Here is a 25,550-nt window from a genome sequence, read left to right on the forward strand (position 1 = left end):
GGTGCCTCCAGAGGAGAGGGGGAGAGTGAGAGAGCAAACTCCATCGTCGACTCCTCTGCTGGCTGACGGTGTTGGTAGAAGATCAAGGAGGCACTGACAAACAGGAGTGTGCAGAGAACCCGGGGCACGGCAAGCGGGCTGAGACAGGACAGAGACCGGGCCGTTGAGGCCGGGAAGGGCCGTTAAGGTCACCGGGTCCGACCGTTGCGCTCCTCGGATGTCGCCAGGACGCGGTGGGCCGTTGGTCACCGCGGGTGCTGCGGTGGGGGAGCTCAGGCCGGACGCCCCCCGCGGAGCGGGGTCCTCAGCTCCCGGTGGCGAGCCCCTCACCGGGGCCGGGGCGGTGCGGGCTGCCGGAGGCGGGGGGGCCGACGCGCGGCTCTCGGGTGCGGAGCCCGCGGGGTCGGGCCGGCCGGTGCCCGCCCGGGGAGGGGGCGGGGGGGGTGTGCGCCGTGAGGCCGCGGCGGGCGCCGCTTTCCAGAGAATACGGTAACCGTGTCCGCATCACGTGCGGGCGGCGCGGGCCCGGCGCAGGGCAGCGCGCGCCCCGCAGCCCGGCGGAGCGGGGCCGCCTCAGGAGGCCGCCACCGCCCCCCGCCCGCCCCGCCCCGGCCCTCCGCCCCGCCCCGGCGCCCCGCAGCATGCCCGCCGCGCCCTAGCGCACCATGGGGCTGTGCTACAGCCTGCGCTCCCGCCTGGCCGCCGCGCACCCCTCCGCGCCCTACGGCGGCCAGGCGGACGGCCCCCCCCCGGCGGCGGCGGCGGAGCCGGGCGACCCGCAGGTGCGGCACCGGCTGCGGCAGGACCTGGTGGCCAAGGAGCGGGCGGACAAGAAGCGGAGCAAGAGCATCGACAAGACGCTGAAGGCGGAGAAGCGGGAGTACAAGCAGACGCACCGGCTGCTGCTGCTCGGTGAGCGGGGCGGGAGCGGGGCCGAGCGGCAGGTGCGGGGCGGAGCGGCAGCCGCCGCCTCCCGGGGCTGGCAGACGGAGCCCCGCCGCGGTGGGGGCTTGCGGGCACACAGCGGGGGGGGCAGCGGCATCCCGCGGCGGTGCGGCGGGCGCTTCCCCCGCCGGGCGGCCGTTGGCGCGGAGGCACCGCGGGGGGGGGGGCGGAAGGGCTCTCTCGGCCGGTGCCGCCCCCCTGCGCGGAGAAAGCCCGAGTTCCGATACGCGCGTTAATTTTCTGCCGCCGCCCCGAGCACACGCCGGAGGGTCCCAGTGGGTCGGTGCGGGGATCCGCGGCCCCGGGCGGGGGATGCGCCTGCGGCGGCACTGGGCTCCCTCCAGAGGAGGAGGACGAGAGAGGAACCGTCCCGCTGTCCGCCGCGGGGCCGGGTGCCCGGTGCCGGTGCGCGGTGCGTGAGCAGTGCGGGATGCCCGGTGCCGGTGCGGGGCGCGATCCCAGCGCAAACCGCCGCAGGGAACCGCGCGCCGGCCCTCGAGTGAGCCGGGAGTTGGGGATGCCCCCGCTCCCCCCGCACCTGCAGGTGAAGCACGGTGTCCCGCACGAGGGGGCTGCGAAACTCTGAGCGTCTTGCAATAACGGAGAATATTTTCAAATGTCTGCAAATGACTTGAGAAGGCTCCCACCCCCTGAGGTGCGCAGCAAGGTTTGGCCCTGGTCTTCTCAGTACATGTTTGTACCTTGTAATAGAGGAGCTGGATTTTGAGGAGCTTTAGCAAACAATATTGGGCATAGTTTTCTGAGTCACAGTGGTCAGAGTTTTTATTCTAGCAGTACAGCTTCTTTTGACGCAGTTGTAGCGATGCTGGTGTTCATAAAGGTGTATTTTCTTCTCGGGGGAAGGGGGTTGAGCAGCACTTGTGTGAAGACTGAAGCTCGTACGCTGTGACTGCACGGGTGAGAAATCACACCTCTCACCAGCCTGGCGTTCCTTTCCAGCACAGGCTCCGCTCTAGGAGTCTTATGGATTTTTTTAACATATTTCAAGTTTTTTCTGTAGTGAACAAGTGCTTGAAGAAGGATCTGTGAGAATTGCTTTCTCTTTGTAGTTTAAATAATTAGGAGAAAAAAAAACAGTAGGGCTAATTTTGATGTTAATCTGCAAGTCATAAAGGCTATCTGATAGGCTTCTGTATTTGCAGTAGGCAATATTTCAGTTGCCTGTTTTTTTAATATTGCTTCTAACACGTTGTGCCACAGAACTGTTTTTTGCAGAAGTGACATTAAACATTGAGTGGGTTAAACAATGTATCTTAGCAGTTTAACATTATCTATGGTGAAGCCAGCAGAGAGAGCATTCTTTGTCAAAGTACTGGTTTATAAATCTGATGGATATGAGCCAGTGTTATGCTGGCACTGGTTTATTATATTTATTTCAGCCTGGACTTGAATAGCAGGAAGTCACTTTTTGGCCCTCTTGTAAATCTTGGGATGCCCGAGAGACCCATTTCCCTGCTCCTTGCGCGGGGACTGTCTGTTTTCCCGTTAGCTTCCTTCCCTTGCTGCTTCTCTCCTGCATCCCGCTCTCACTCTTACTTTGTGAATTTTTTATTTCTAAACTGGAATAAGAAGTCTGGGGTATACTTGGTTATACTTTATATGCAGGTATCGCTGCCACAGCTGAGTGTCTCTGTGCTGAGATGCTCATGGATTACATGTGCAAATAGTGCAGGACAGTAAAATTGAGTGAGGGGGGCAGGAGCATCTAGCTAGGGCTTAAAGCTGCAACTGAGTCTTTTTCCAAGGAATGGAGTTAGGATGGGCGGGGAAAAAAAGGCTGAAGAAGTACAGAGCCAGGGATATCCCCTCGCTTGGGCTTGAAGGCTCAATGGCAAAAGCGGCAATAGGTACTCGTGGTTTTCTACTCATGCTCCCGACTTCTCAGGCTGATGTGCTCCCGCAGGAGAATATCGCTGCCGTGGACAGCAAAGGACAGCACCAGTGGCTGCGCTTTCTTTGGGAGTAATGCCATTTAAATGAGAACTGCACTGATGCGTCAGGTCAGGTCTGTCCTCAAGACTAAATTGTTTTTAACACATGGCTGCGTTACCTTGTATATGTTCAAGGGCTGCAAACGCAGAGCGCGTCCTCCTGTCGCGTGCTGGGCTGTGTGGAGCGCGGGGGTGACAGAGTCCCAGGTGTCACAGCCTGTATGTGACGTATCTGACGCTGGGTGCTCCGGTCTGTAACTCAGGTCGGGGCTCTCCAGCACCACCAGTACTTCTGCTCTGTTTGCAGTTCCTTTTTTGGAAGGAAATTTCCTCACTTTATGGGAGTGCTCAGGGATGTGCAGTGCATGGGTGCAGTTACTCAGTGGATAGCTGCTCCCGCTGTCTTACGTGATTTTAAGAATTTTTCATGGTTTTTTTTCAATCCTTTTTTCACCACCACAAATGTATAAGGTAAATTCCAGATTCCTGAAACCTCTCTTCATTTCAGTAGAGCAAAGAACTTACACCTGCTCTATTTTTGAAGCAATACTCTGACTTTGTACTTGCAGGAGAGTAATTTTTTTGCTTTGTTTTTGTGAAAGGAAAATGCACAATCAATCAGGTGCAATCTCATTGGATTTTGTTTAGTGTACTGTACAAGTTGCAACTTCAAGATTACAATCACTGTTACGTTGGCAACATAGTGTGAGTTCAGGGTTACTACTGGGTATTGGAGGGTGAGTTTCAGTGCGTGGGGGTTGTTTTTAATTTGAGAACAATCCTGGCTCTAAAATTGAAAGTGTGTGCTTATAGGGGAAATGATTTTAAACTGCCATAAAACAATTCCATTCTGCGTGTGCTTTCTCATTGGTGACGATAACGTGGGTCTTCCTCTATTTATTTTTTTTTAAAGACTTTAAAGTATAATTCTACTTAAATTGTGGTTTGTGGGTTTTTTTATCTTACAACAAATATTATATGAAAACAAATACTCTATGAATACAAATACTATAGTCCTGTCTGAGGGGTTTTAATGCTTTTGATCAGTTAGCGTTTTCCAGCAAACCCCCGCTCTGCCGGGCCTGGCCGTTCAGCTCTCCTGGTGCGTGCGTTGCTCTCCCGTGGCCTCGCTCCTCTGCCGTGGGTTTGCTGTCGGAGAGGGAACTTGGGCTCCTCTCCCTGCTCTGCCAGTCCTTGTGCGCTGGGTTTGCTCGCTCTCTCAGGCTGAACTCTTACCTATGTAAAACGCACTTGTAGCTTATTCCCATATTGAAAAGGAAACGTGGGTATCAATATAGCAATATAGATATATGCACTTGTCATCTTAGGTATTTATATTAAACTACAATATATTAAATAGTGGCCATTCTGAATCTTATCTACATCGGTGCTTAAGTAAAAATGTTTCTAGCAGAAATATTTATATTGGTACAAATACGAATATAGGGCATGCAAATTTGTAGTTTTTATAGAGGGAATATATTACACAGGAAGAAAAACATAGTTTAAAGGGCTAGGAAATATCAGCGTGAAGACCAGCCACAGTCACCCTCTCTGTGTGTACGCTGCACGGTAAGCCCTTCCACGCCATATAATACAGACAGCTGTCTTGTATGGTTTACGTTGTGCTTTTTTCCACGGGGCTGGTACTTCATTCAGGGCACAAGCTGGGTGCTGTGCAGTGAATGTGCAGCTATTCAATATTCTTGTCCCCCTCATACAATGTGTCACCCCGTGCCCTGTTTACAACACACCATCCATACCCTGCGCTCAGCGAAGAACTGTCGAAGTCCTTGCGGGCTTTTCTGTAGTGCTGATCGCCACCGGGACTGAAGGCTTCATAGATGCCAGTGCATGGCACTGCTGTGAACGAGGTGGTATCTTTCTCCTCCTTTCATGGATGCTTGAGAGGGAAATGCCACCGAAGACTAAAGCTAAAATGGTCCAAAGCTACCACTGATTTTAAATGCCCCGTCTTTGCTGCGGGGGCTGCTTGCTCGGCTCCGCAGCAGAGGGAAGCTGCCCTGCTTCTCCGGGACAGCATTTCATGGCAAATCCCACAAGATAGGTCCCTTCTCCTGTTGTGATTGCCCACCTTTCATGCGGCGAGGTCATTACCTGGCACTGCGTCTCTCGGGGTTGGGTGGGGAGGGGAGGACGCCCAGCGATGAAGACAGGGATGTGGTCAAGCACTTGACAAGTTCCATCTCTCAGGAGCTTGTCCCTGTTGACAATAGTTCCATTCACTTACAACCCATTTGTTTCTTGTATTGTGAGCTAGAAAAGGGGGCACACACCCTGCAAAAAAAAGCGTATGATCCGTATTAGAAGATAGAAGATTGTGTAAAAGATGTGCAGAACAGACTAGACTAAAAATGTAGAGGGAACATTTATCCTGGCACTTCCTAATTCTTGAGAACAAGATTTTTGACACTAAACATCTTACACCAAGTTGGTATTGAATTTCCCCTTTAAGAAAAGCAGGAACAGGAAAACCAAAGAATCCTGGGTTCCATCCCAGGGGTGCTGGTGGTGGGGGCACCTTGTGCGGGGCAGCTCTGAGCGCAGCACCAGGTGCCGGCCCTCCAAAGGGGCTGTCGCTAGTGCGAGGGGATTACCTTGTTTTCAGTAGGGTCCCCAGTAAATGCCAGATACAAGACCACCTGGACATGGGGATCTCTGTGGTTTCCATCTGCCCAACACTTCCCAGTGCAGACGTGACGATCCTGCTGTGGACGCCAGGAGGTGATGTGCTAATTATGGGCCTTCCTTTGTGACGAAGAGCCTCCACGAGACCAGTCCTGCGCGGTTCCCACTGCCGAATACAAAATGTGATCCATGGCACAGAGATCTTCTGGGTCTGGACCATGCTCACCCTGTACAAAAGTACCTGGAAAGCTTTGCAAACTTGGACAAGGCTTTACTTGGTACGCAAGCAATGCTGGCTCCAGGACCTGTGCTGTCATCGGGTGAACATTCACTGAACCTCAGAGCAATGGAGTGGCTTCAGCACTGGCACCTCTATGCGTCAGATCACTTGGTAAAGTAGTTTCTCTCCTGCTCCTACTTTAAAATTTCATAGAAAGGAGACGGGCAAACTACTCATCATTCCCTGCTTTTTCCTTTGTTGTGTTTTTTTGGGGTGTGGAGTTTTTATGTTCTGTCTTGTGTGTGGTTTTGTTTGTATTTTTTCCTTGAGAGCTCCCAACCTTACTTTTTCCTTGTACCACCTCCACATCAACAAGAAAATCATTAGCCTGAGGCAGACACATGGTGTGGAGAGCTTCAGCCAGCGTATTTGAAGCCTGGCAAAGTTTGAGCTGCTTCAAACAGGGTCTGGCACAGGAAGGTGTCAGGAAACCTACAGCAGCACTGCTATAAAAGTGTTACGATGAAGGGCTAATGGATGGCAGACTGTACTGATGCTAGGATGATGCTCTCTGTATAAAGATCCAAACTGCAAAATAATTACATTCACAGTTACAGCTAATGCTGAAGGGATGCTCCATGCATGGATTTTTGTGGGAAGGGGGTGAGGAATCTGGGGGATTCCCTGGCACCAGCCACAGCTGTGCAGTCAGACAGCAGCATCGATGTACATCATCTCCCCTCCTCCCCGGCATACATGCAATCTCCATGTTAGAGGTCATCTGTATTTTTACTCAGTAGATGCCTGGTGGGATAAAGATCATCATCCGTCACTCTAGAGGGGCTGCATTTCTGTGTAGCCATGGACCTAACTTCAGAGTCTGGGGTTTTTTTAAAGCTGAAACTCTACCCCAAGGGTACTCTCTCTTTGACTATTGCTTTTTAGCGGTTTGTTCCATTTCTGTTGTTCTGAAGGAAGGTAGCAGCTTTTCCTTTCCTCCTGTAGAAAGGATGGCTGTGGCACCTACCGGCATCACAAGTTGTGAGCAAAGCCACCCCGTTTCTTGCCTGAAAGAAGTTGAGACTCCCCTGGCACACAAGTTGATGGGAGTCAGGAGTTTGTTATGAGGGCAGCTGCGTCCCATGAAATTTTCTTTGGGACTGGGAAGAGGGTTTTCAGGTGTGAATGGGTGGCCTGACTTGACAGGAAAATGCAAACTTGTGGAAATGTATTTATACATTAAATAAATATACTGGCTTCTTGGAGGAGGCAGCAGAAGGTCCGAGTGACGTAGCCTGGAGCACAGCGAGCCGTGGTGGAAACAGGAGCTGCCCTGTGGCGGTGCCTGCAGAGCGGCTCCGGTCCCGGGGCGCAGAGCTCAGGCTGCGCCTGGGCAGCAGCTCCAGTGGGGAGATGCTGCTGTGGGAATGAGGGGAAAAAAGCACTTTATTGGGTTTGTCCTTCTCCTTCTCAGTGACATCCTCATCGCGCGTTACACCACAACCTCTTCCTCTTCCCTTCCCCACCCCCCGCCGAACAAATTTTTTAGTTTGTGGGCTCTATTTGTTTGGTTTTGCATTTTTTCTGGTTGTTTTTTGTGCTGACATCTCAAGATCGCTGATTAGCCGGGAGGTTTTCTGGAGCGCCGGGGGATTTGTGAGACTGGGACTTTGCAAGGGGAGGAAGCAGAGACACGGGGAAGGGCATGCTATTGTGAGCTGAAAATCTGCATTTAGGTTTTGTTTTTTATAAATACCAGTGAAAACTATCCATTTGGAAAAAACATACTGCATAAAACACTCCCTTGACATTTTCCTTGCCTTATCTCCACACAGGAAATTCACCATTTGATAGACCCGATTTTTCTCTGTTGATTAAAAACATACAAGAAATACCTTTTAGTCTGTAAAAGCTAAAAGATATTTTCTCCTCTAAGCCTCATTCTTTAACACTGCTTGTGCTTTCACTTCTCTCAGCTTCTTTGGCGTTTAATCTCGTCTGTAGCATTTTGTGGTTTTAGGTGGTGACTGACGCGGGACTTGATTTGCAGATATTGCTGGAGGATATGTATTTGTTTTTAAAGACACTTCAAATATTGACAAGGGAAATATTCCTTATTTGTTTTTCCCCAGAACAAAAATTGAGATAAAATTTGAGCGGATAGTTCTTAAACATGTGTATATCCTTGTACCCAAAAGCGCCGTGTGTGCGGCTATTGGAAAGTCGGGAGCAATTTGCACAGGCCTGTTTGATTAGCAAACAGGTGAAATGGGTGAAATTTCATTCTTGGCCTTTGGCTCAAACCAGAAGTTTCAGCGTTGCAGCTCCGTGGCAGTCCCGCCGGATCCAGTGGGATTATTCACAGAGCCAGGGCCCGCGGGAGCCTCCTGCGAGGGCACGGGGACGGCGTGCCACCCCCCGGACAGAGTGAGGGTGACACACCGCCAAAGGGTGCGAAATCCACTTCAGTGCAGAACCAGAAAGTTCAGCCCGAGTATCGCTGTCGGGCCCAAAATGTTATTTGAAACTTTTTCTGCCATTGAATAATTCTGTATTAGGCTTGAGAATCTGTCCCTCCTAGCAGAGATTTAAGCAAAAACTAAATGCTGCAATGATATTTACCATTCAGGCTTATTTTGGGAGGGGGCGAGGAAAGGCCTGATAAGTTATGTACTTGACCGCATGTAGTTAAAAATATTATTTGGAATATAAACTTCCTTGTCTGAAGACCAGCTTTATGCACGAAGTCAAAAAGCACAAAAAGCAGTTCTCCTGGCCTCTATAAGTATACCTTAATGCTGCCCAGTCCTGGAAATTCTGCAGGGCATGCTTTTTAAATGTTGATTTTGACTTCTTGCCTGGGACCAAGTGTAAAGTCTTTCCAAGGAAATACTTAGAAGACTTGCAATGAAACCCAAAAGCCACTGCCAAGCCTTACTTTTTAGAAAGGGAGTAGGGGGCAATCCAGACTGTTAAAAACTTCCAGTTGTTTGTAATTAAATCCACTACTTCAGTGCACAATAAACATATACTTAGAAAAAGATCGTTTTACATAACACTTATGTGGTTTACTGCTGCTCTTCAGCTGCTAAAAATCAAGCAGTAGGTCTGCTATTTTTGTCTGGAAAGGTTACTAGGAGCTGGGAAGCCAGGACTGATGCAGCTGTGCCACCGCGGTGACACGGAAATCGAGCCAGGGGATCCTTTTCTCATTGTGAACCATCTTTCCCACCTCTAACGAGTTGAAGGTTGTTGTGGATTGACAGGGGTGGGAATGAAGAAGAGATAAAAATACCCCATCCGTACATGGCTCCCCACCAGCAGCACCACTGCTGGTGGCTCGGGTGGAAGCTGTGGGACTGCAGGAACTGCTCATCACGCCGCTGGCGGCAGACGGGACTGCCAGATCCTCCCAGCCCTCCCCACCCTGGGGTTGGTCTGCCGTGGTGTGTTCACAGTCAAGTCCGCTGCTGTTGATCCACTGGAGGATGGGACGTGTGGGGTGGAAGCACCAGCAGCTCCTGGGGACAGCTGCTCCTCTTCCCAGCCGGCGTGCCGGAGATGCCCCTGGCAGGCCTGTCAGAAAGCCCAGCCCAGATAGCGCCTTGCTGGGGAGGAGAGAGGCCAAAGCTGGAGTGAGATTCGGTCCCCCCTTGTGCAGGGAAGGGATGGCACTGGGTTGGAGATTGTGACAGATTCACGATGCCTCTGCTCGTGCCCTGGAGAAGGGAGTCAGGCCCCAGAGCAGTCCGTCCCCTGTCTTTTGTCAGTACTGCACTCACTTCCAGTTTTGTTGTTATTGTTGCTTAATGCCAAAGATCAAATTCTGTTTGTGTATAAACACTTTTCTTACGGCCACAGAAGTGCCATCACAGCTTTCAGTGTAGGCATCTTGATTTTGCCAAGTAAAGTGCCAAAAAGATCTCTGAATTTCAGTTAATGAAGTTACTTTTAAACCCAGATTTTCTCCCTGTGTTCTTCATATGCTGCTGGCTACACGCGCAGACACGTAGCCCGCGCGGGAAGCTCGGACCAGGGCCGAAGGCTGCTCCCGCCGGTGAGGGACAACAGCCTTCGGAGCCTGCCCAGCACAGCTGTCCTGCCTTACGCCTCTCGCAGGTGGCAGCGCTGGCTGGGCAGGGGACAGCCTGGGCCTGGGTTTGTCCAGGAGGTAAATTCTGTATTTGGCAAGGGAGGGAATTTTTTTCGAGGATGGCATGAAGAAATGGTCAGTTGTTCCTTGGCAGGTTGCAGGAGCCTTTGGGTGCTATGAAAGAGTAGACACAAGGCATGGAAAGAGCAGAGAGGAGCAGCTGAGGGTATTATCTAATAAATGACATAAGAAAAACCCTGAAGCCTTGCAGAGCAGATTTGTTAGGATTTGAGATGAAAATCCCTGTTGCTTGCTGAGATTATCCCCCAGCATATGGCAGGGAATGTAACAGAGAATTAGAATTAGCTGCTAATGATCTGGACACCTCTTGAAAACAGATGTTGGTAGTCCTGTAGAGCTGTACGGCATTTAATTTGGCTGAAATCTGGATTGCTCAGCAACAGGCCTGGCATGGTATTCAAATATGCTTGGTATCATCATTTCCCACTGATCTCACCCAGTACAGATCACCTCTTTCTTAGGAAAGAGTAATTCCACGTGAAGCTGGAGTTGAGAATTCAGGGGTTCGCGGTGGACGCAGCCAGCAGCCAGCCTCAGCGGGAGCCGGGGAGGCGGCGGGAGCCGCGGGTGGCTCCTCTCCCTCGCGCCACGGCACGTCCCGGCTGTATTGCTCGAGGATGGGTGGTGTTCCTTGCAGTTTCTTTAGAGGGTGACTTACTGATAGATTTTTATGGCTGACGATGCTGCAGTTGAGGAGAAATTTGCTTGTGGGTTTAGATGGGAATGGCCTGGCTTTTGGAGGCAGAGGTGTGCTTGTTTCCTAGCCGATGCCTGGCCGATGCACATGCATATGTGACAGCGTATTGTCAGGTATTGCTTTGCCTGTGGAGGAATGCTGGAGATTTGAGCAAGCCGTATACGAATGGAGGGCTTTATCATTTCCTTATCCAACTTTAATACCAAACTATAATTCAATTTTTACGTGTGCAACATCAGAAAATTCAACACCATTCCAACAGGAAGACTTTCTGTCAATTTTTCCAAGTCTTCATTGACTGTTTAATTGGTCCTTATTAAAATTTTAATTTTAATTTTTAAGTTTAATTGGCTGCTGTTCAATTGGTCCTTATTAAAATCTTTAAGCATCATCAGCTTGAGAAGATGGAGACTCCCTTTTTACAAGGAGTCACACAGAAAAGACAAGGGGTAATGGGTACAAGTTACTCCTGGGGAGAATCCAATTGGACGCAAGAGGAAAATTTTTCACACTGAGAACAATCAGCCATTGGAATAATCTCCCCAGGGAAGTGGTGGATTCCCCATCATTGGACACTTTTAAGATCCAGCTGGCCACGGTGCTGGGCCATCATGTCTGGAGCATGTTTTTGCCAAGAAAGGTTGGCCCAGATGATCCTTGAGGTCCCTTCCAGCCTCGGACTCTATGATGTGATCCACCCATAAGCCACGTGTGCTGAAGTCCATGTCCCCATTCACAGGTCACAGGCCGGATGAATGAAGTAAACGGAATATTGTGCTGGAGAGAAGAGAGGAGGGAAGCCGTGTCTGCTCTTGCCATCCCTGGCAGCTCCTGCTTCCCCCAGGTTCTCCTCTCTGGAGTGGTCACCAGCTTGCTCCTCCACGTGTGCTCAGCATGCCGTTAGAAACACGGGGCTTGGGTTATCTGTGGTCTACAGCTTGTAGTCCTGCCAGAAGGGCGATCTCCCCTGCACCACTGCTGATCTCAGTGGGTGTTGTCCGTGACTAGTGGGTCTCCGTCTCGTCTATTCCGTCTTGTTGTCCCTGTTGGTTTGCTTGCTGCTCCGTTCCCTAGCATGCTTTCCACAGATGCAGCGTGTCAGAAAAATAATGTTAGCATTTCTGAACCCTTACCACTGACAGGATGCTTTCTAAAAACTCATCTCACTTTTATTTTCACAAATGCCCCATCGGAACGTCTTTTTCTACAGCTGCTTCTCTCTGGACTCTCGGCTTATTTTACAGCTGCTTCCTTCAGAACCTGCTCCCTTCCCTCCTGCTCTCAGCAGGACAAAACTGGCACCTGGTGAGCTTCTTGCCACTGCTGGGCTCTTCTGTTGTCCTTGCTATCCTTGCCTTATCGCAGAGCTAACTCAGCTGAAGGGCAGAAGTGCCTGATTTCCTTTCTGATGCCTTAAGCTACGCTTCAGGTCCTCTGCATCTCACTGAGCTGTTTCCTAATGCCAGAGATTGCTGAACTCGTTGGTCCCTGTCTTGCTTCCATGGATTTTTCCGTGTCTCCTACGGCAGGTTCCTGGGTCTGGCCACAGCCCCATGCTGCTGCACGGGCAGATCCCAGTGCAGCCCGCCTTGGGTCTGTGTTTCCCATCATGTACGCCCTGACTTCAAGCCGTTGTTCATAAATGCCGACTCGTCCTCTCCGTGCTTTAAGGCACCAAGGTGTCTGACTCAGGGATGTCGTCTCCCCTCCGTTCTCTCTGGGGTCTCTGCATTTACTTAAGCCTTACTTAAGCAATCTGCCCCGATAGTGCTCTCGCTATGATTACGTTTCTTTACATTCAGAATAGTGCTTCCTAAGGTCTCTTTAATTTACTTACCTCAATTTGCATTATTGGAAAGCATCCTCCTAGAGCTGGAAGTTTTTATTGTTCATGGAGGAAAAAAGTTTATATTAACTGTCAGTTCAATTCATCTTTTTTCCACTCCTTCCTTCATATTAAACTTCCTTTTGGACTTAATCTCTTCTAGTAGAAGCAAGACCTTAACCTCAGCCTGTCTTTGTAAGTTAGATTCTTTTGACCTGGCGTCATCTTTGTTACAAAGCTTCACACGCTGCAGTGCAATAATATTTTTCTTGTGGTGCAATGAACAGCACTGCAGACGCGGTTCCAGATGGGGTCAGTTTTTCTCTAAATTAGCAACTGTCTTAATAGACATTTTCTGTGGCTTCCAAACTATGTGGTATTGCTTGAATGAAAATGTAATTCCACTGAGAGATTTCAAGCCCAACTTTTGCTGGGCTTCCAGAAACAATTTTTTAAACATTTATTTGCACAGTCAACACTAGTTTGCTAGGGTACTGCATTTGCATTTTGAAGCTGCATCTTTAGAATCAGATTGAAAATACAAATATTCTCTGGTATACTTTTATGATGGAACAGATTTTCATGCAGGTTTGTGTGTTAATATAAGGGTTAAACTGTGGCAAACGTGTCTTGAAACAACTGAAATATTGCTTTGCATCAAGAGCGCAAAGCCCAGCTCTCAGACATACTGCTACTGCACCTGTAAGGCTGCACCTCAGGCTGGTTAATTTTTTGTCGTTTTAAAGTAATCATTTGAGAAGGCAGTTTTAATTTGGACAACTTGCTTCCAAGTCCAACAGAGTCATTTATTCACTTGAAACTTCCTTGGGGGGTGAAGAAGATGCGGTTGTATCAACTAGCCACACTGCGACGAGCAAGCGAACACCGTTGGGCGGCTGCTTTAGGGAGACGCGAGTGGACTCTCGGGAGCGTTTGCTGGAGTTCTGCTTTGTCACAGGCAAATGTGGAAAATGCAGTAAATCATGAAAAATCCACCAGGATATGCTACAAGCCTTAGGATCACAGGCACCTTCTTACAAATTTAAAGCTCTGTGGACAAAAAATAAGAAGCCTCAAAAACTCAAGAGTTTCTGAGAACGGCTGGGGCAGTGGTGGAGGGACAGGACTTTGCGCCCCTGCAATAGCAGGGAAGTTGGCAGATGAAATATGAGAGGGGGCTGAACCGAAACGCTGAGAACAAGAAACTCTGGTTTGTTGGTTTGTTTGTTTTTTAAAAAAACCCAACACGTAAACACCTCTGACAAAGACAAGTTGCATGGTTCCATATAATCCTAAACTCTAAATTTTTTTTAACAGTAGCAACGGATCTAACTTGGTAATTGTGTTTCACTGGGGAATTAGGAGTTCATCCATGCAACCCTGGAAAACGTTGGAGGCCACCCGTCGAGGTTTGGTCAGAACAGAAAGCCTTCAGTAACCCGACAGACGTACGGGCTGTGGGATTCCGCCACGCTTATCACCAAGGAAGGCGGCCCCTGCGAACCAGGGGGTGCGGGTGGCTTCGCCAGAGCGAGTGGGAAGAGGAGCGATATCAGAGTGGCACATGGAAACCCAGCAACGCTGGTAATGGTCAGAAAAGTGAGAACTGCTCTTGTGCCACTGGTGCATCCAGTACTGTGCTTTGCTGGTTTGTTTTGGGTTTTTCAAATTCCCGGGCTTCAAATAGTCTTTATTAATAATAATAGATAAGCTTTATTATTTACAACAAGTTTATACAAATGGGTGATTTTCGTTATATTAAATTGCTATTTGGTAATCCACATGATGGTGAAACTTCATTTTGACTGCTAGAAAGCTCTTCAGAGTATCGGTTTCTAAATAGTTGGATTTAATTTGTTCCAGAGAAATTCTGAGATTTTTTTGAATGGTTATTCACCTAATATCATTGGCATGGTCCATAGAAAACTATTAAACTTAAACCTGTGCTTTTCTAAGTCCTTTTAAGATTGCAGGATCTGTCTACCTTCTTTCGAGATGGAGAGTTTGCAGTTCAGTCCCATGTTCTTCTTGTAGCTCTGTCTGTCCTGGCACATCTGTCTGGAGCCATCACTGCACTCGGGCGTCCCCTCTGCTGGGTGGGATTTTTTTAATGCTGAAACCAGAAGGACTGTTCCAATTTTTTTACAGTTCCATCAAGTGAAAGGTGCCAGCCCCCTTCAAGGCTTGCCCGTGGGTGGGTGCTGTCGGGGCTGGGCAGGTGCCACCCGGAGGTGGCTCCCACGGTGACCAGCTGGGACGGGGCAGCGAGTGCCCGCTCCGGGGCGATGGCACAAGCGTCGCCAGGCCAGACCCCTTCCTGAGCACGACCAGCTCTGTGTGTCTCTGCTCGCAGTCGAGCACAGGTTGGCGGTGGAGCACAGAGGTGGCTCGTCCTGTCCCTGTGAGACGCTGCTGGAGCTATTGTGTTGCAGGAGAGAAAGTGGGATTTTCGTGTAGCCAAAGTGCTGGAGCTGTGCCTGCGGGTGGGGGGATCCCTGCGGCTCCCTGTGGGAGCAGAGCCGGGGGGGCAGGAATTCCCTATGTTGCGGGGGCGGCTTGATTCATCGAGATCTCCTGAGAAGATGTCACAAGAAGGGTGCGTGTCTTGGTCATTAGGATTTGTCCATGTTGCATTACTAGATGAGATTTCTATTTACTTTTAGCTTTATCCTCCACCTGCGTCCCACGGGGCATAAAGAAAATCCTGCTCCTGTCACTTGGGAAGCAGCAGTTTTCCAGCATTTCCTAAAATTCCCTCCAGAAAGAGATTATGTCACATCTGAGCCAGATGCTCACAGAAAACAAAGTGTCTCAGCACAGTGAGTCCTGGGAGAGACCCTCACAGGCAGGGGCGACCGCAGCGGTGGGGACAGTGTTGGGGAGGATGGCTTTTCCTCCAGTTAACTCAAATAACAGCCAAACACTTTGATTTTGATTAGTACGGGAGAGCCAAATGCTGGCTGGCCCTCCTTCCAAGCTGGACCTTCCCATTTCTCAAGTGGGAGTGGTGTTCTTTAGCCTCTAAAACCTCCAGTATATTTTCTCCTCCCATCCTTTGATTACGGATTTGTTTGATGCTTCAGCGGGTTGTGGCTCTAATGACAGCGGGCCTGTGTCAACCAGGACAGAGCTGCTTGCGGTTGTCAGTTCCTGGCCTTGTCTCTGCTTCCGAGATGTGGTCTGAGAGAGGTTCTCTTGATCTTGTACGTTATAAGGAGGAATAATTCTCAGTACAAAAGTTAATTAAGAGGATTTTTGTATTTCTCCAACTGTCCCCTGTGCATACCTGTGGAGCAGGCAGATGAGCAATGACAATGCTGTGCAGATCTTTGTCAGGTATTTCTTTTAATAGTTTGCCTGCAGAAAGCAGATGCGTAGGATGAAACAGAAGGCTCCTACTCGCTCAATAAACGTTGAAAAGTTAGTTCTGGACATATTTTAAGGTAACTTTTCAATGGAAAATAACTGATTGAACCTACTGTGGTAGTGCCTCCAGTGAATTAAACATGGTATAAAGTTCATGTTTTCTTCCCCCCAATTTTTTTTTTTGAGACAATCATGTCATTAATAAACTACTACAATGAAAAATAGTGAGCATACTGCCATAAACTTGGATCTCCCTTAAGAGAAACTGCTGTTTGCATCTTCACCCCCAATTTCTTCTTTTCTTTTTGGTTCCATGAAGAGATATGCTTTCTTACACCTTCACATTTCACCCAGGGCAAATACATTACATCAAAGAAAAAACTAATTCTGAATTAAATTGTTTTCTTGTCCTCCTTCCACTTCATCACTTTGTGCGAATATTTGAAAGGACAACTAGATGCTAACCTTGGATGTTAAATGTTTGTGGTAACTTCTGCTCATTGTTTACCAAAACAAGGGCCACAGTGTAACAGCAGTAGTATAAGTAAGTGTCAACACGGGTCACTGATATTTTAACAGGCGGTTTTAATTCATAATAAAACTAAGTAGAGAGTTTTAGGGTGATTTAAATTTATTGCAGCAGCGCCCTCAAGTGCTGCGATGCTTTAAAGGTCTGATGGCATCTCCTGCAGGATGCTGGGGGTTGGTTTGCTGGGGCTTGATTCTTCAGCGTGTTCAGCCCAGTAAGAGCATATGCATTATTTTGGTTTAATTTTGAGTGCTCGCACAAATCTGTGAGACTGTTTAAATTAATAACAGCATGAAGGGAAGTGTGCTGCTTTTGGAGTTTCTGTTTTAGTTGCTCTGTGGTACGGAAGGTGCTGTCAGGAGCAGTTTGGTTGGAAGTGATGGTAGAAGGAGCTCCTGGGCAGAGGAGCTTTCAGGTCAGCGATGGACCAGGTCCTGCAGGATGCCAATTTGTAGTGGAATGCTCAGTGCCAGCAGAGCCCAGTGCAGAGCTTTATAAACTGTTCCTCAGCTCCTGTGGCCCTTTCTTGGTTTAGGCTGTGGAGATAACAGTAGAGTTGTCTCTGGTGTGACTCATTACTGTAACAAAGAATTGGTCTGGATTCAGATGTGGTATTCATTTGGTACTGGGATAACCACGTCTGGTAGGCTGTGGACCAGTACGCTATTTATAGTGGTATAAACTGTATGGACATAACTATGTCAGGATAAAGCAACTGCGGTCTGCTAGAGGTGTTACACCACCCTCAACGTACTGGCGAGGAGCCCGTAGCCCCTGGGCTCGCCGGACTGTGGTTTTGCCAGCAGAATCCCGCTCTCCTGGAGGGAGCCCAGGTTGCAAGCCCTGCTCTTCAACTTCTGAGCAATAAAGCCACAGTCGCTTCCCAAATTGCAGCATCTATTTTAGCTGTCTGACAAAGCTGTCAGTGTGATTGCCTCCGTTCTCTAGAATTCCCTTCTGTTCAGCTCCCCACCTCTGCTCTCCCAGCATGTACGATCAAAGCAGGGCAAGTCATCTTTGTTCAAAAGCAGAATCTCCAAGGGGCACCGGTGCTTTGGAGAAGCGAATTTAGCCCAAGAGAACGATTCCACGGGGGTAATGCAATCATAGGATCTAATAATTACCTGGATCCACAAAGTGAACTTCGAAGCATTGCTGAGAGCAGAAGGCATCACTTACAACACTCCTCTTGTAAAGATACTGCCCTTTCTTCCTAATTCTTAAGGGTTATTTTTGTAAAGATACTTCAAAGTCTCTCTTTTGTATTCCTTGCATATACTATTCAGATGTGGATTTTTTAGTGTCCTTTTGTGTGGGTTTCTCCAGATCCAGAGGGAATAGCAATTGCAATAGTGATAGCAATCTGTGGAATGAAGAATTGCAACATTTGGGCAATACCCAGTCTTAATATTTGAGTCTTGAATGAGTATTTCTAGAATAAGCCAGGAAGAAAATAAGAGGTCAGGGAGAAAACAATTTAGAAATCATTCAATTGCTTGACTTATGAGAAAAATAAAATAACGACACATCTTTAAAATAAACACATATAAAGGTCAATGGCCATCTGGACATCCAGTAGCCCAGGATCACTTGGGCTTTTTTTAGCCACTTAAACAAAGAAGCTTTGAAGCCTTTGGCCGAGGTGCTCCTCGATGCCACACACACGGAGTTTCATGCAACTCCTTCCTTAGGTGACCTTGGGCTGGTTTTCATTTGCAGGATGCAAAAATGACTACTTTTCTTTCACTGTGAGTTTTGCCACTCTGTGGCAGTGCTGTGAAGAGTTACGTGACTCAGTGCCTGTTACAGCTGCCTTGGTGCTCCCTGGTACGGGCTGGGGAAGATGCGCCAGATTCTTACAGGCAGATTTCCCCATCCCCGAGAGAGACACCAGCAGGCTCTGGAGCAAAACACAAGGGCAGTGTGTGAAATACTGCACGTTACATGTCTGTAGGCAGGCGCAAAAGATGGTGGGCTTTGTATTCATGGGAAAGCTGTTGTCTAATTGTCTCTTTCTCCCCAGCATAATTTATTTCTTCAGTGTAGAGGGCTTATCTACATGTACAACTTTATTTCTGGTTTATTACATTCTAATCTATTTAAGGAGCAAGACGACTCCATTCCAGAAGGAATTACGCAGTTTGGTTGGTGGGGATGCGCCTGCCTGTTTGTCTCCATCCCCTGCACAGCTCTGGACTTGTTCTCCCTGGATGTCCCCCAGCCCCTGGAATTCTAACAGGCAGTTAAATGTACCACTGCGGTCACGGTTTCATATAGCCCGAGCCCCTAATCCTGCCCTGCGATCCTACATGACCACAGCTAGAGATGCTGGGCTTTTAGTCTTTGTCTGAAGGTGAAATGCCTGGCCACGTCTCACAGGGGACGCTGGACGGTGACATCTGGAAGGAGCAACAGCAAATCTAAAGGGACACTCCCTGGTCAGGAGCTTTGGCGGAAATGTGGAAGTGCTTCAGGGCAGAAACGGTCTCCAAGAACATCTCCCAGGGTGGATGCATGTTACTAAGAACTGGAGTGTGTTTTCACAAGAGCTACACGTGCTCCCTTTTCTCCTCCCTTGTGGTTCTGCCAGGCTGGAGCTGGGTATTTGCAAGACGCTGAGTGATGAGATCTCTACAACAATACTCTTCACTAAAGCGAGCGCCAAGTCAGGCAATCCTGACGCCAGGCCATGAGACCCGTGCGGGAGCCCACGCCGTCCTGCTGCAGAGGACACCAGCAAACATCCCGGTGTGGCAGGGACAACACACATTGTCTCTGTTCTCTTTGCACCCACACTACCATCGCCATCCAAAAAGGAGGGGGGAAAAAGAAGCGGGGGGGGGGGAAAGGGGAGGGAGGAGGAAAAAGAAGTAGCCATTTCCACTTCATGAATACTCGGCAAACCTCCAAGGGGAATGTGACCAGGGAGTTTGGTTTTGCTAACAGAAGAGGGGGCCAAAGCTGCAAGGATTGAGGATGAGTTTCAGGTTAAGAAAGGAAGAGGGTGAAAATGGGAAGGAGCCAGGGAAGGAGAGGAGCAGAGGAAGGGACTGAGGGCATTTGTGTGGTGGGAAGCAGTTGAAAACGGGGCCTTCCTCGGGGCTCAGCCTGCGGAGGGGGCAGGCAGTTGGAGCACCGGGGTACGGACCCCCTGGCTCAGGGGGCTCCTCAGCAAAAGAGCCCTGGGGGGATGCTCTCAGGACAAAGATGTCAGTGCTGGAAAAGCTCATTGGGTTTCAGAGCAGCCCAGCCCAGCTGTGTCCTGTTGGCTCTGGTGGTGCCCAGGACCAGCCTCTCCCAAAGAGCATTCCGGGTGCAAGCCGGGGGCCTGGGCCCAAGCTGGGTATACCCTGCCCAGTGCTGGGGTACAGCCACCACTGTCCTCTGGCGATGGGTTTACATCTGCAGTGGGTTATTATTTGCAACTCAGTTGGAAAAAAAGAAGTTCCTCGAGCTGTACTTCGCCTTATTACTATCAATTTCTGTAACGTTGCTGCACAAGCATTTTATTCATAGCTTGGGTGAAGTTGTACTTTTCTGTCTCTGTCTTCCTTCTGCTTTTGAAACCCAGGGCATAGCTCTTCCACTGCAAATTCAGGCCTTTGCAGAGGTTTCCACGCTCTGCTTGGTTAGAAAGTACTCCTGGCCCTTGGGCTGAGCTCTCTCTCTTGCTCAGAGAAATACCTTGCACAGCAACCACAACAGGACGGGTTTCTCGTGGCAGGTTTGTCCAGCGATGCTTACGTCTTCCCTGTCTTCGGAATGCTTGCTTGATGTCACTCTGCAGCAGCTCAGTGAAGACTGAAAGAAAGAATAATCTGTATTTCTTGCGAACATGGAGAGTTACCACTCTGATACCAATGTGGCAATGGAGTTTCCATTTCCCTGCTTAAAGCATCTCCTCCCACAAAGGCATCTGCAGAACCACTGCTGCATCCTCCTATTAATGATATTCATGATCATGGTTTTCAGTGATTTTGCTTCTAGCCATTCTGAAAGCAGCCTGAAAATGGCACTTGATTGCTGATGTCGCCTCATGGGAGGTGGTTAGTGTGAACCCCTGCCTGTGGCAGGCAGCTACATGCTAGTGGAAACTGGTAGAAATCGGTATATTACAATAAAAGATTTATAATGCACACAATGAGCACAGCTCCAAGAAAAGCCTGACCAGCTCGCTGCACGTCTGTTTTGGTGATATGCAAAATTTTGGAAAGGCACCGCTACACATAGGCACTTTTTGTTCCTGTATAAACAAAGCAATGTGAGTGTATACGTGGTAGAGCTATGGAGGGAAAATACATCCCGAAAACTCTTGTGCAGACAAGACATGAGGGGATGTGATTTCCCACTGAGAAGCCAAAATCAAGAATAATATCAGAAAAGCAACTGAAACGGGGCTATTAGGAGGAATAAATGTAGGTAATGATGTTGCCAACTGTTACAATCATTTTTCTATGGGTCCCACCATGGTTGTTACTCTTTTCCTCAGAGCTACAATCTGTGGAGCACTGGCACTGAACTTCTGCTGTCAGTCCAAATAAACCACATTTTCTCACTCTTAAGAGTACTGAGAAACGTTTCAAGTGTGCCCAAAAGACTCATAACTGGAAGGTATATTTTCCTTGAAAGTCTCATAACTTTGGGAGGGTTTGACCCCTTATTTTTAAGTGGCTGGGATTTGCACATTTGCGATAAATTGCACTAAAATACTGTTGTTTGCTGCTGGTGGTGGTTTTTGTTGCCGCTGCTCGGTGATACCCGAGTTGCCATTCTGCCTCTGAACTGGGATTCTTTCTCTCATCAGCAAGAGAGTAAAGCGAGGAAGCCTGTGCTTCCAAGAGAGGAAATCTGAACCTCAGAGCATGTCGGTATGAGATGGGAGGTGGCATTAGTGTGGCACCTGGGTTCCCTGGGTAGAAAGTGTTCCACCGCGCCGGGCGCCGGCCTCAGCCGGGAACTTGCCTCAGTCCTGCAGCTCTGTTGCACTTGTGGGTTGTGAATCCTGCACAGGTGATAATGGGAATTTTTAACATCGTATTTGGAAGGCATTAGTAACAGTGAGGGAATGAGTCCCACATTGTTAAAATATCCTGCATGAATAATTTTTGCAGATAACACTGCGTATTTATGTCTTTGCCAGTTGTGGTGCCACTTGTAGACCAACTCCTCGAGCCGGCTCCAGCCCCTCCCCACCCCCAAGCCCCAAAGGCCCAAGTAGAGCTGTCTGGAGGCAGACCACGAGCCGTTTCCGGCATCATTTCTAGAGCCACATCTAGAGTAGTTTCCAGCGCCTACCTCTGAGTGTGACTTTAAAGTCATTTCCAGAGCCGCCTTCAGACCTGCCCCGCGTGCGGGTCTGCAGTGGCTCCCCCCGCTCCTCCGGGGTGAACCAAGGTGTTGATCCCATATGGAGCCCAGCTGGAGCTGCCCCTGTACCCGCGGAGGGCCTGCCCTGCTGCCTCCCTGGTTGTACGGCTTTCGAGCCTGCCAAGGGCATGGGGCAGCCTGCGTGGGTTACTGCCTTTTTTTCTCTTTTCTTGTTTTCCCGCTGCCTTCCCCTGACCTGCCCTGGCAGCAGCGGCCGTGTCAATGTGTGCTTTGTGGGAGCGGGCGGGCTGAGCCCTCTCAGCGGGATGAGCTCAGGTAGAAGGAACGCAGAGAGCTCCCTTCATCAGGCAGGGCCCCGCCGGCGGCTGTGGGGCACGTCCGGCCAGTTATAAATGGATCATGGGTTGCTATTTTTAGCTGAGAGAGGATTGTAAATATAAAAGGGTATAAAGTGCAAAACTTAGCAACAGTGGCGTTTGTTTGCTTTTTCTTTTTTCTTTTTTTCTCCCCCCCACTCCACATTGGCAGGAATGTGTTTAGAGAGGAATGAAGTTAAAGCAGGAGATTTGCTGGGTGATTGCCTTTGGACTTTGCACTGTGTGCAACTTTTTTATGTGTGTATATATATATATACACACACATATATAAAAAAAGATATGTCTCTCCATGCAAAGGAGGGGCAGGAGGAGGGGAGCCCAGGCGTCCCTGATGCTGTGTAAAGCGATCCAGAAGTGCAGCCTGCGATGGGGAGCGGGGTCCCAGCGGGGGGAGCAGGCTGTGTGTGCCGGGGGGAAGCGGGGTCCCGGCGGGGGGGTGGCGGGATGGCGGGGCCCTGCCTGCACGGGGACAGAGGTCAGCAAATGGAAAACACTGACTCGGGTAAAAATAGTAACACCAGGGCTAAAAATAGTGTGTGGAGCAGTCGATGTGCTGTAACTCCTCTGGGGAGCTTCCCCCCCCTTCGCCCGCTCCTGCCCCGCTCCAGTGAGGGATCCCAAAGCAAACCCCTCTGCAGACCGAAACGCTAAAGCAGCACCCTGCACACTGCAGAGGGTGAGCTTGGGTTACTTTTTGACGTTTTTATGGATTTTTTTTTTGGTGTTTGTTTGCTAAAACTTTGTGCCAGAGAAGGGGGACAAATTCCTCTCTGGCTGAGCCTCTCGCGGAGTCCTGGGACAGCACGGTTAGAAGGTCCTGGGGTTGTTTCTGGCTTTCTTTTCTCCTTGTTTTTCACCTTTTTGGTGATTTTTTTCTTTTTTCTTTTTTTTTTTTTTTTAACGGTGGTGTTCTTGCTTTGGTTTTTGAGACCCTCTTGTCGCTGCTTCCCGGAGCGCAGCCTGCAGCCCAGTGGTCCGGCCAGGGCCCCCCCTCTGGCAGGGGACGACCGACTGACCAGGGGGACGTTGGGGGGAGCTCAGGGGGCTGCCGGGGGGCCGCGGGCCAGCTGGTGCAGGCACTTGGCGGGGCTAGGGGTGTGCAGGGGGTGGGACGGGCTGCGGGGGGGTCGCAGGACTGCCCCGGGGGACCGTTTTGGGGCTCTGGCGGTGAATTTGGCTCATTTTGCCTGGGCTGGGCAGCCGGGGCAGCAGCAGTGGCTGTGACAGGCCACAGGCCTGGCTGCTGAGGCTGCGCTGCCACAGGACGGGGGCAGGCAGAACATCCTGTAGTTCAGAGGAAATTATAATTTTAATCAGATTTGGATTTTTTTTTAAGCTGAAACTTTCTGCCTGGCTCGTTATTGCCCAGGTTGAAGGCTCGGGGTGCTGTTGGCGACACCTCAGCTCTGGTGAGTGGCCTCTGGTGGGAGGCCATGTCCCTCGGGGCTGGCCATGTCCCTCGGGGCCCACTGGGCCCCGCCGGGCTGTTCCTCGGCTGCAGGTACGGGAAACGAGCACGATAGATGAGGTGAACTCAACAGATGAGGTGACGCCAACTTCTGTGTGGAGACCTGGCTGGTGCTGCTGGAAGTTGTTGGGTTTAAAATGGAGGCTGATGGCTGCCCCTCTGCTCAGGCTGGGCGCGGGCCTACAGGTGCTGGGCCAGGGCCGGTGGTGAGGGGCAGGAGCAAGGCGAACCTCCTTAATTGTATTTAGCAAGCTAAGCCCTCAGCATTTAATTACTTTTTTTTTTTTTAAGGATTGGACATTCCACAGCTTGTTTCTCTAGATCATTTTAAATTAGTTTTGATGTTTAAATATGCTTCATATGAAGCCTGTCTAAATCCTTTAACCAGTATATTTTTGAAAGCACAAATATGCTTTCATTTGATAGAGTAGCTAAAAAAATACTTTTTGTATTTGAGCAAAGCTGTTTTGTTTTTAAATTAAGTTGTTCAAATCCTTCTAATTTGATGATTTCATATTTGATTCAGCACATAAAAAACACTCAGAAACTCCTGTTATGAATCTAAACTGAACATTCATTTTCTTATCAAAATATTATTATAGAAAAATATTAGTCATTCTTCTTGGCATAGTAAGCAAAGAAACATGTGGATGTGTTAATTTATTCCAGACCCAGCAAAGAGGGATAGTTTATATAAGTAAAATAAATAATTCTTGCCTATTTAATAATTGGATCATTTTAACAATAGTTGACTAATAGTCAGATGTCTGAAAGACATCTTGCCCATTTCTATTCTTTAGGGAATTAACACTTAAAGAGTGTTTTTTCCAGGAATTTTCATTTTTTCATTGTTACCTTTCTACATACTTAGTATTTGTTGCTCTCCATAATTTAAGTCAGAACTAGGAGAAAACAGCCCAAGTGTAGTTGAAATTAATCCCTTGCAAAGAAATTAAATTGGGATGATAAATCCTGTGATGGACTTTAAGATGGGTATACCCAAGACAGAGTTATTTTAAAAGTGTATTATTCTACTGTAGCATAGGTAAAAAAGATATTGATTCTCAGAAATAGTGATGCATTGGTTAGTCATTTATTGGTTTTGATAACGTTAATGGATTGTTCAATTATATATGTTTAATTCCAAGTTGCATTGGTGGTACAGGAGTGAAAGTTAAAGAAACTGAAAATGTTTCTCACTGCTGTAGTATAAATGAAATTCCTGTGTTTCTACATATGTCTCTGCTAGCTATTAAATTGTTAGCGTTGCCTTTCGAGTTGTTTAGCTCCTGTCCGTAACTGCTTTAACATTTCGTTGTGTTTTCCTGACTTTGAGAACACAGGTGGAGTGTCTCTTCATGTTGGTAATTGATAACAGCTAGATAAGATTAACTTCTAGGATTATGTTGGTTTAGATAACAAAATTCTACAATTGTATTTTTTCATTTGCCTCAGCTTTAAAGAAATCAATTCTGTGATTGTTACTTGTAAGTAATTCAATTTAAACCCCCTCCTGCCCATGGTATGATGGTGAGGGTATTGTTCATAGAGTGCAAACGCACACAGTAAGGACTTAAACACTCATGGGTATTTTTACTACCTATTAAAATAATAAAAAATATATAAGTATCAGAAGCTAGAGTGCAGTAATAATTTACTATTTTATTTGAAAGGGATAACTTATTAAAATACCAGATAAACTGTTTTATATAGAGAATATATTAGAGGGTTTTGAAAACACAAAATATTAGTAATGTTTTGACAATGTAAAGACAGACTATCTTTGGGAAGTCACAGCTGAGGTCTTGCATTCCTTGTTTGTTCAGAATGATTTTTACAGAAGTAGAATTTTGGATCGTGGTAGGGAATTCAATGCTGTTCTCTAGAAACTTCACAGGAGACTTACATTTTGTTAGAAAAAAATAAGACAGTAGTTGCAAAGCCAAAACTCTCTAAAAAGAAGATAATTAGCATTTTGCCTGGTAAACTTTTCCTATTGCATGTTATCACAGTAAGAACA

At 48.4% G+C, this 25,550-nt stretch overlaps 1 protein-coding gene across 1 annotated transcript in view; it reads left to right on the top strand.

Moving 5' to 3' along the window:
- Window positions 1-602: 602 nt before the first annotated feature.
- The window catches only part of GNAS (GNAS complex locus), a 139,622-nt gene continuing 114,674 nt past the window's right edge, over window positions 603-25,550 (top strand). Inside the window, exon 1 of the mRNA XM_074604593.1 lies at window positions 603-912. Coding sequence (XP_074460694.1) covers window positions 666-912 — 247 coding nt within the window. The 5' untranslated portion in view covers window positions 603-665. The remainder of the gene's footprint in view (window positions 913-25,550) is intronic.

This window comes from Larus michahellis, chromosome 12 (assembly GCF_964199755.1).
Source record: "Larus michahellis chromosome 12, bLarMic1.1, whole genome shotgun sequence".
NCBI lineage: Eukaryota > Metazoa > Chordata > Aves > Charadriiformes > Laridae > Larus > Larus michahellis.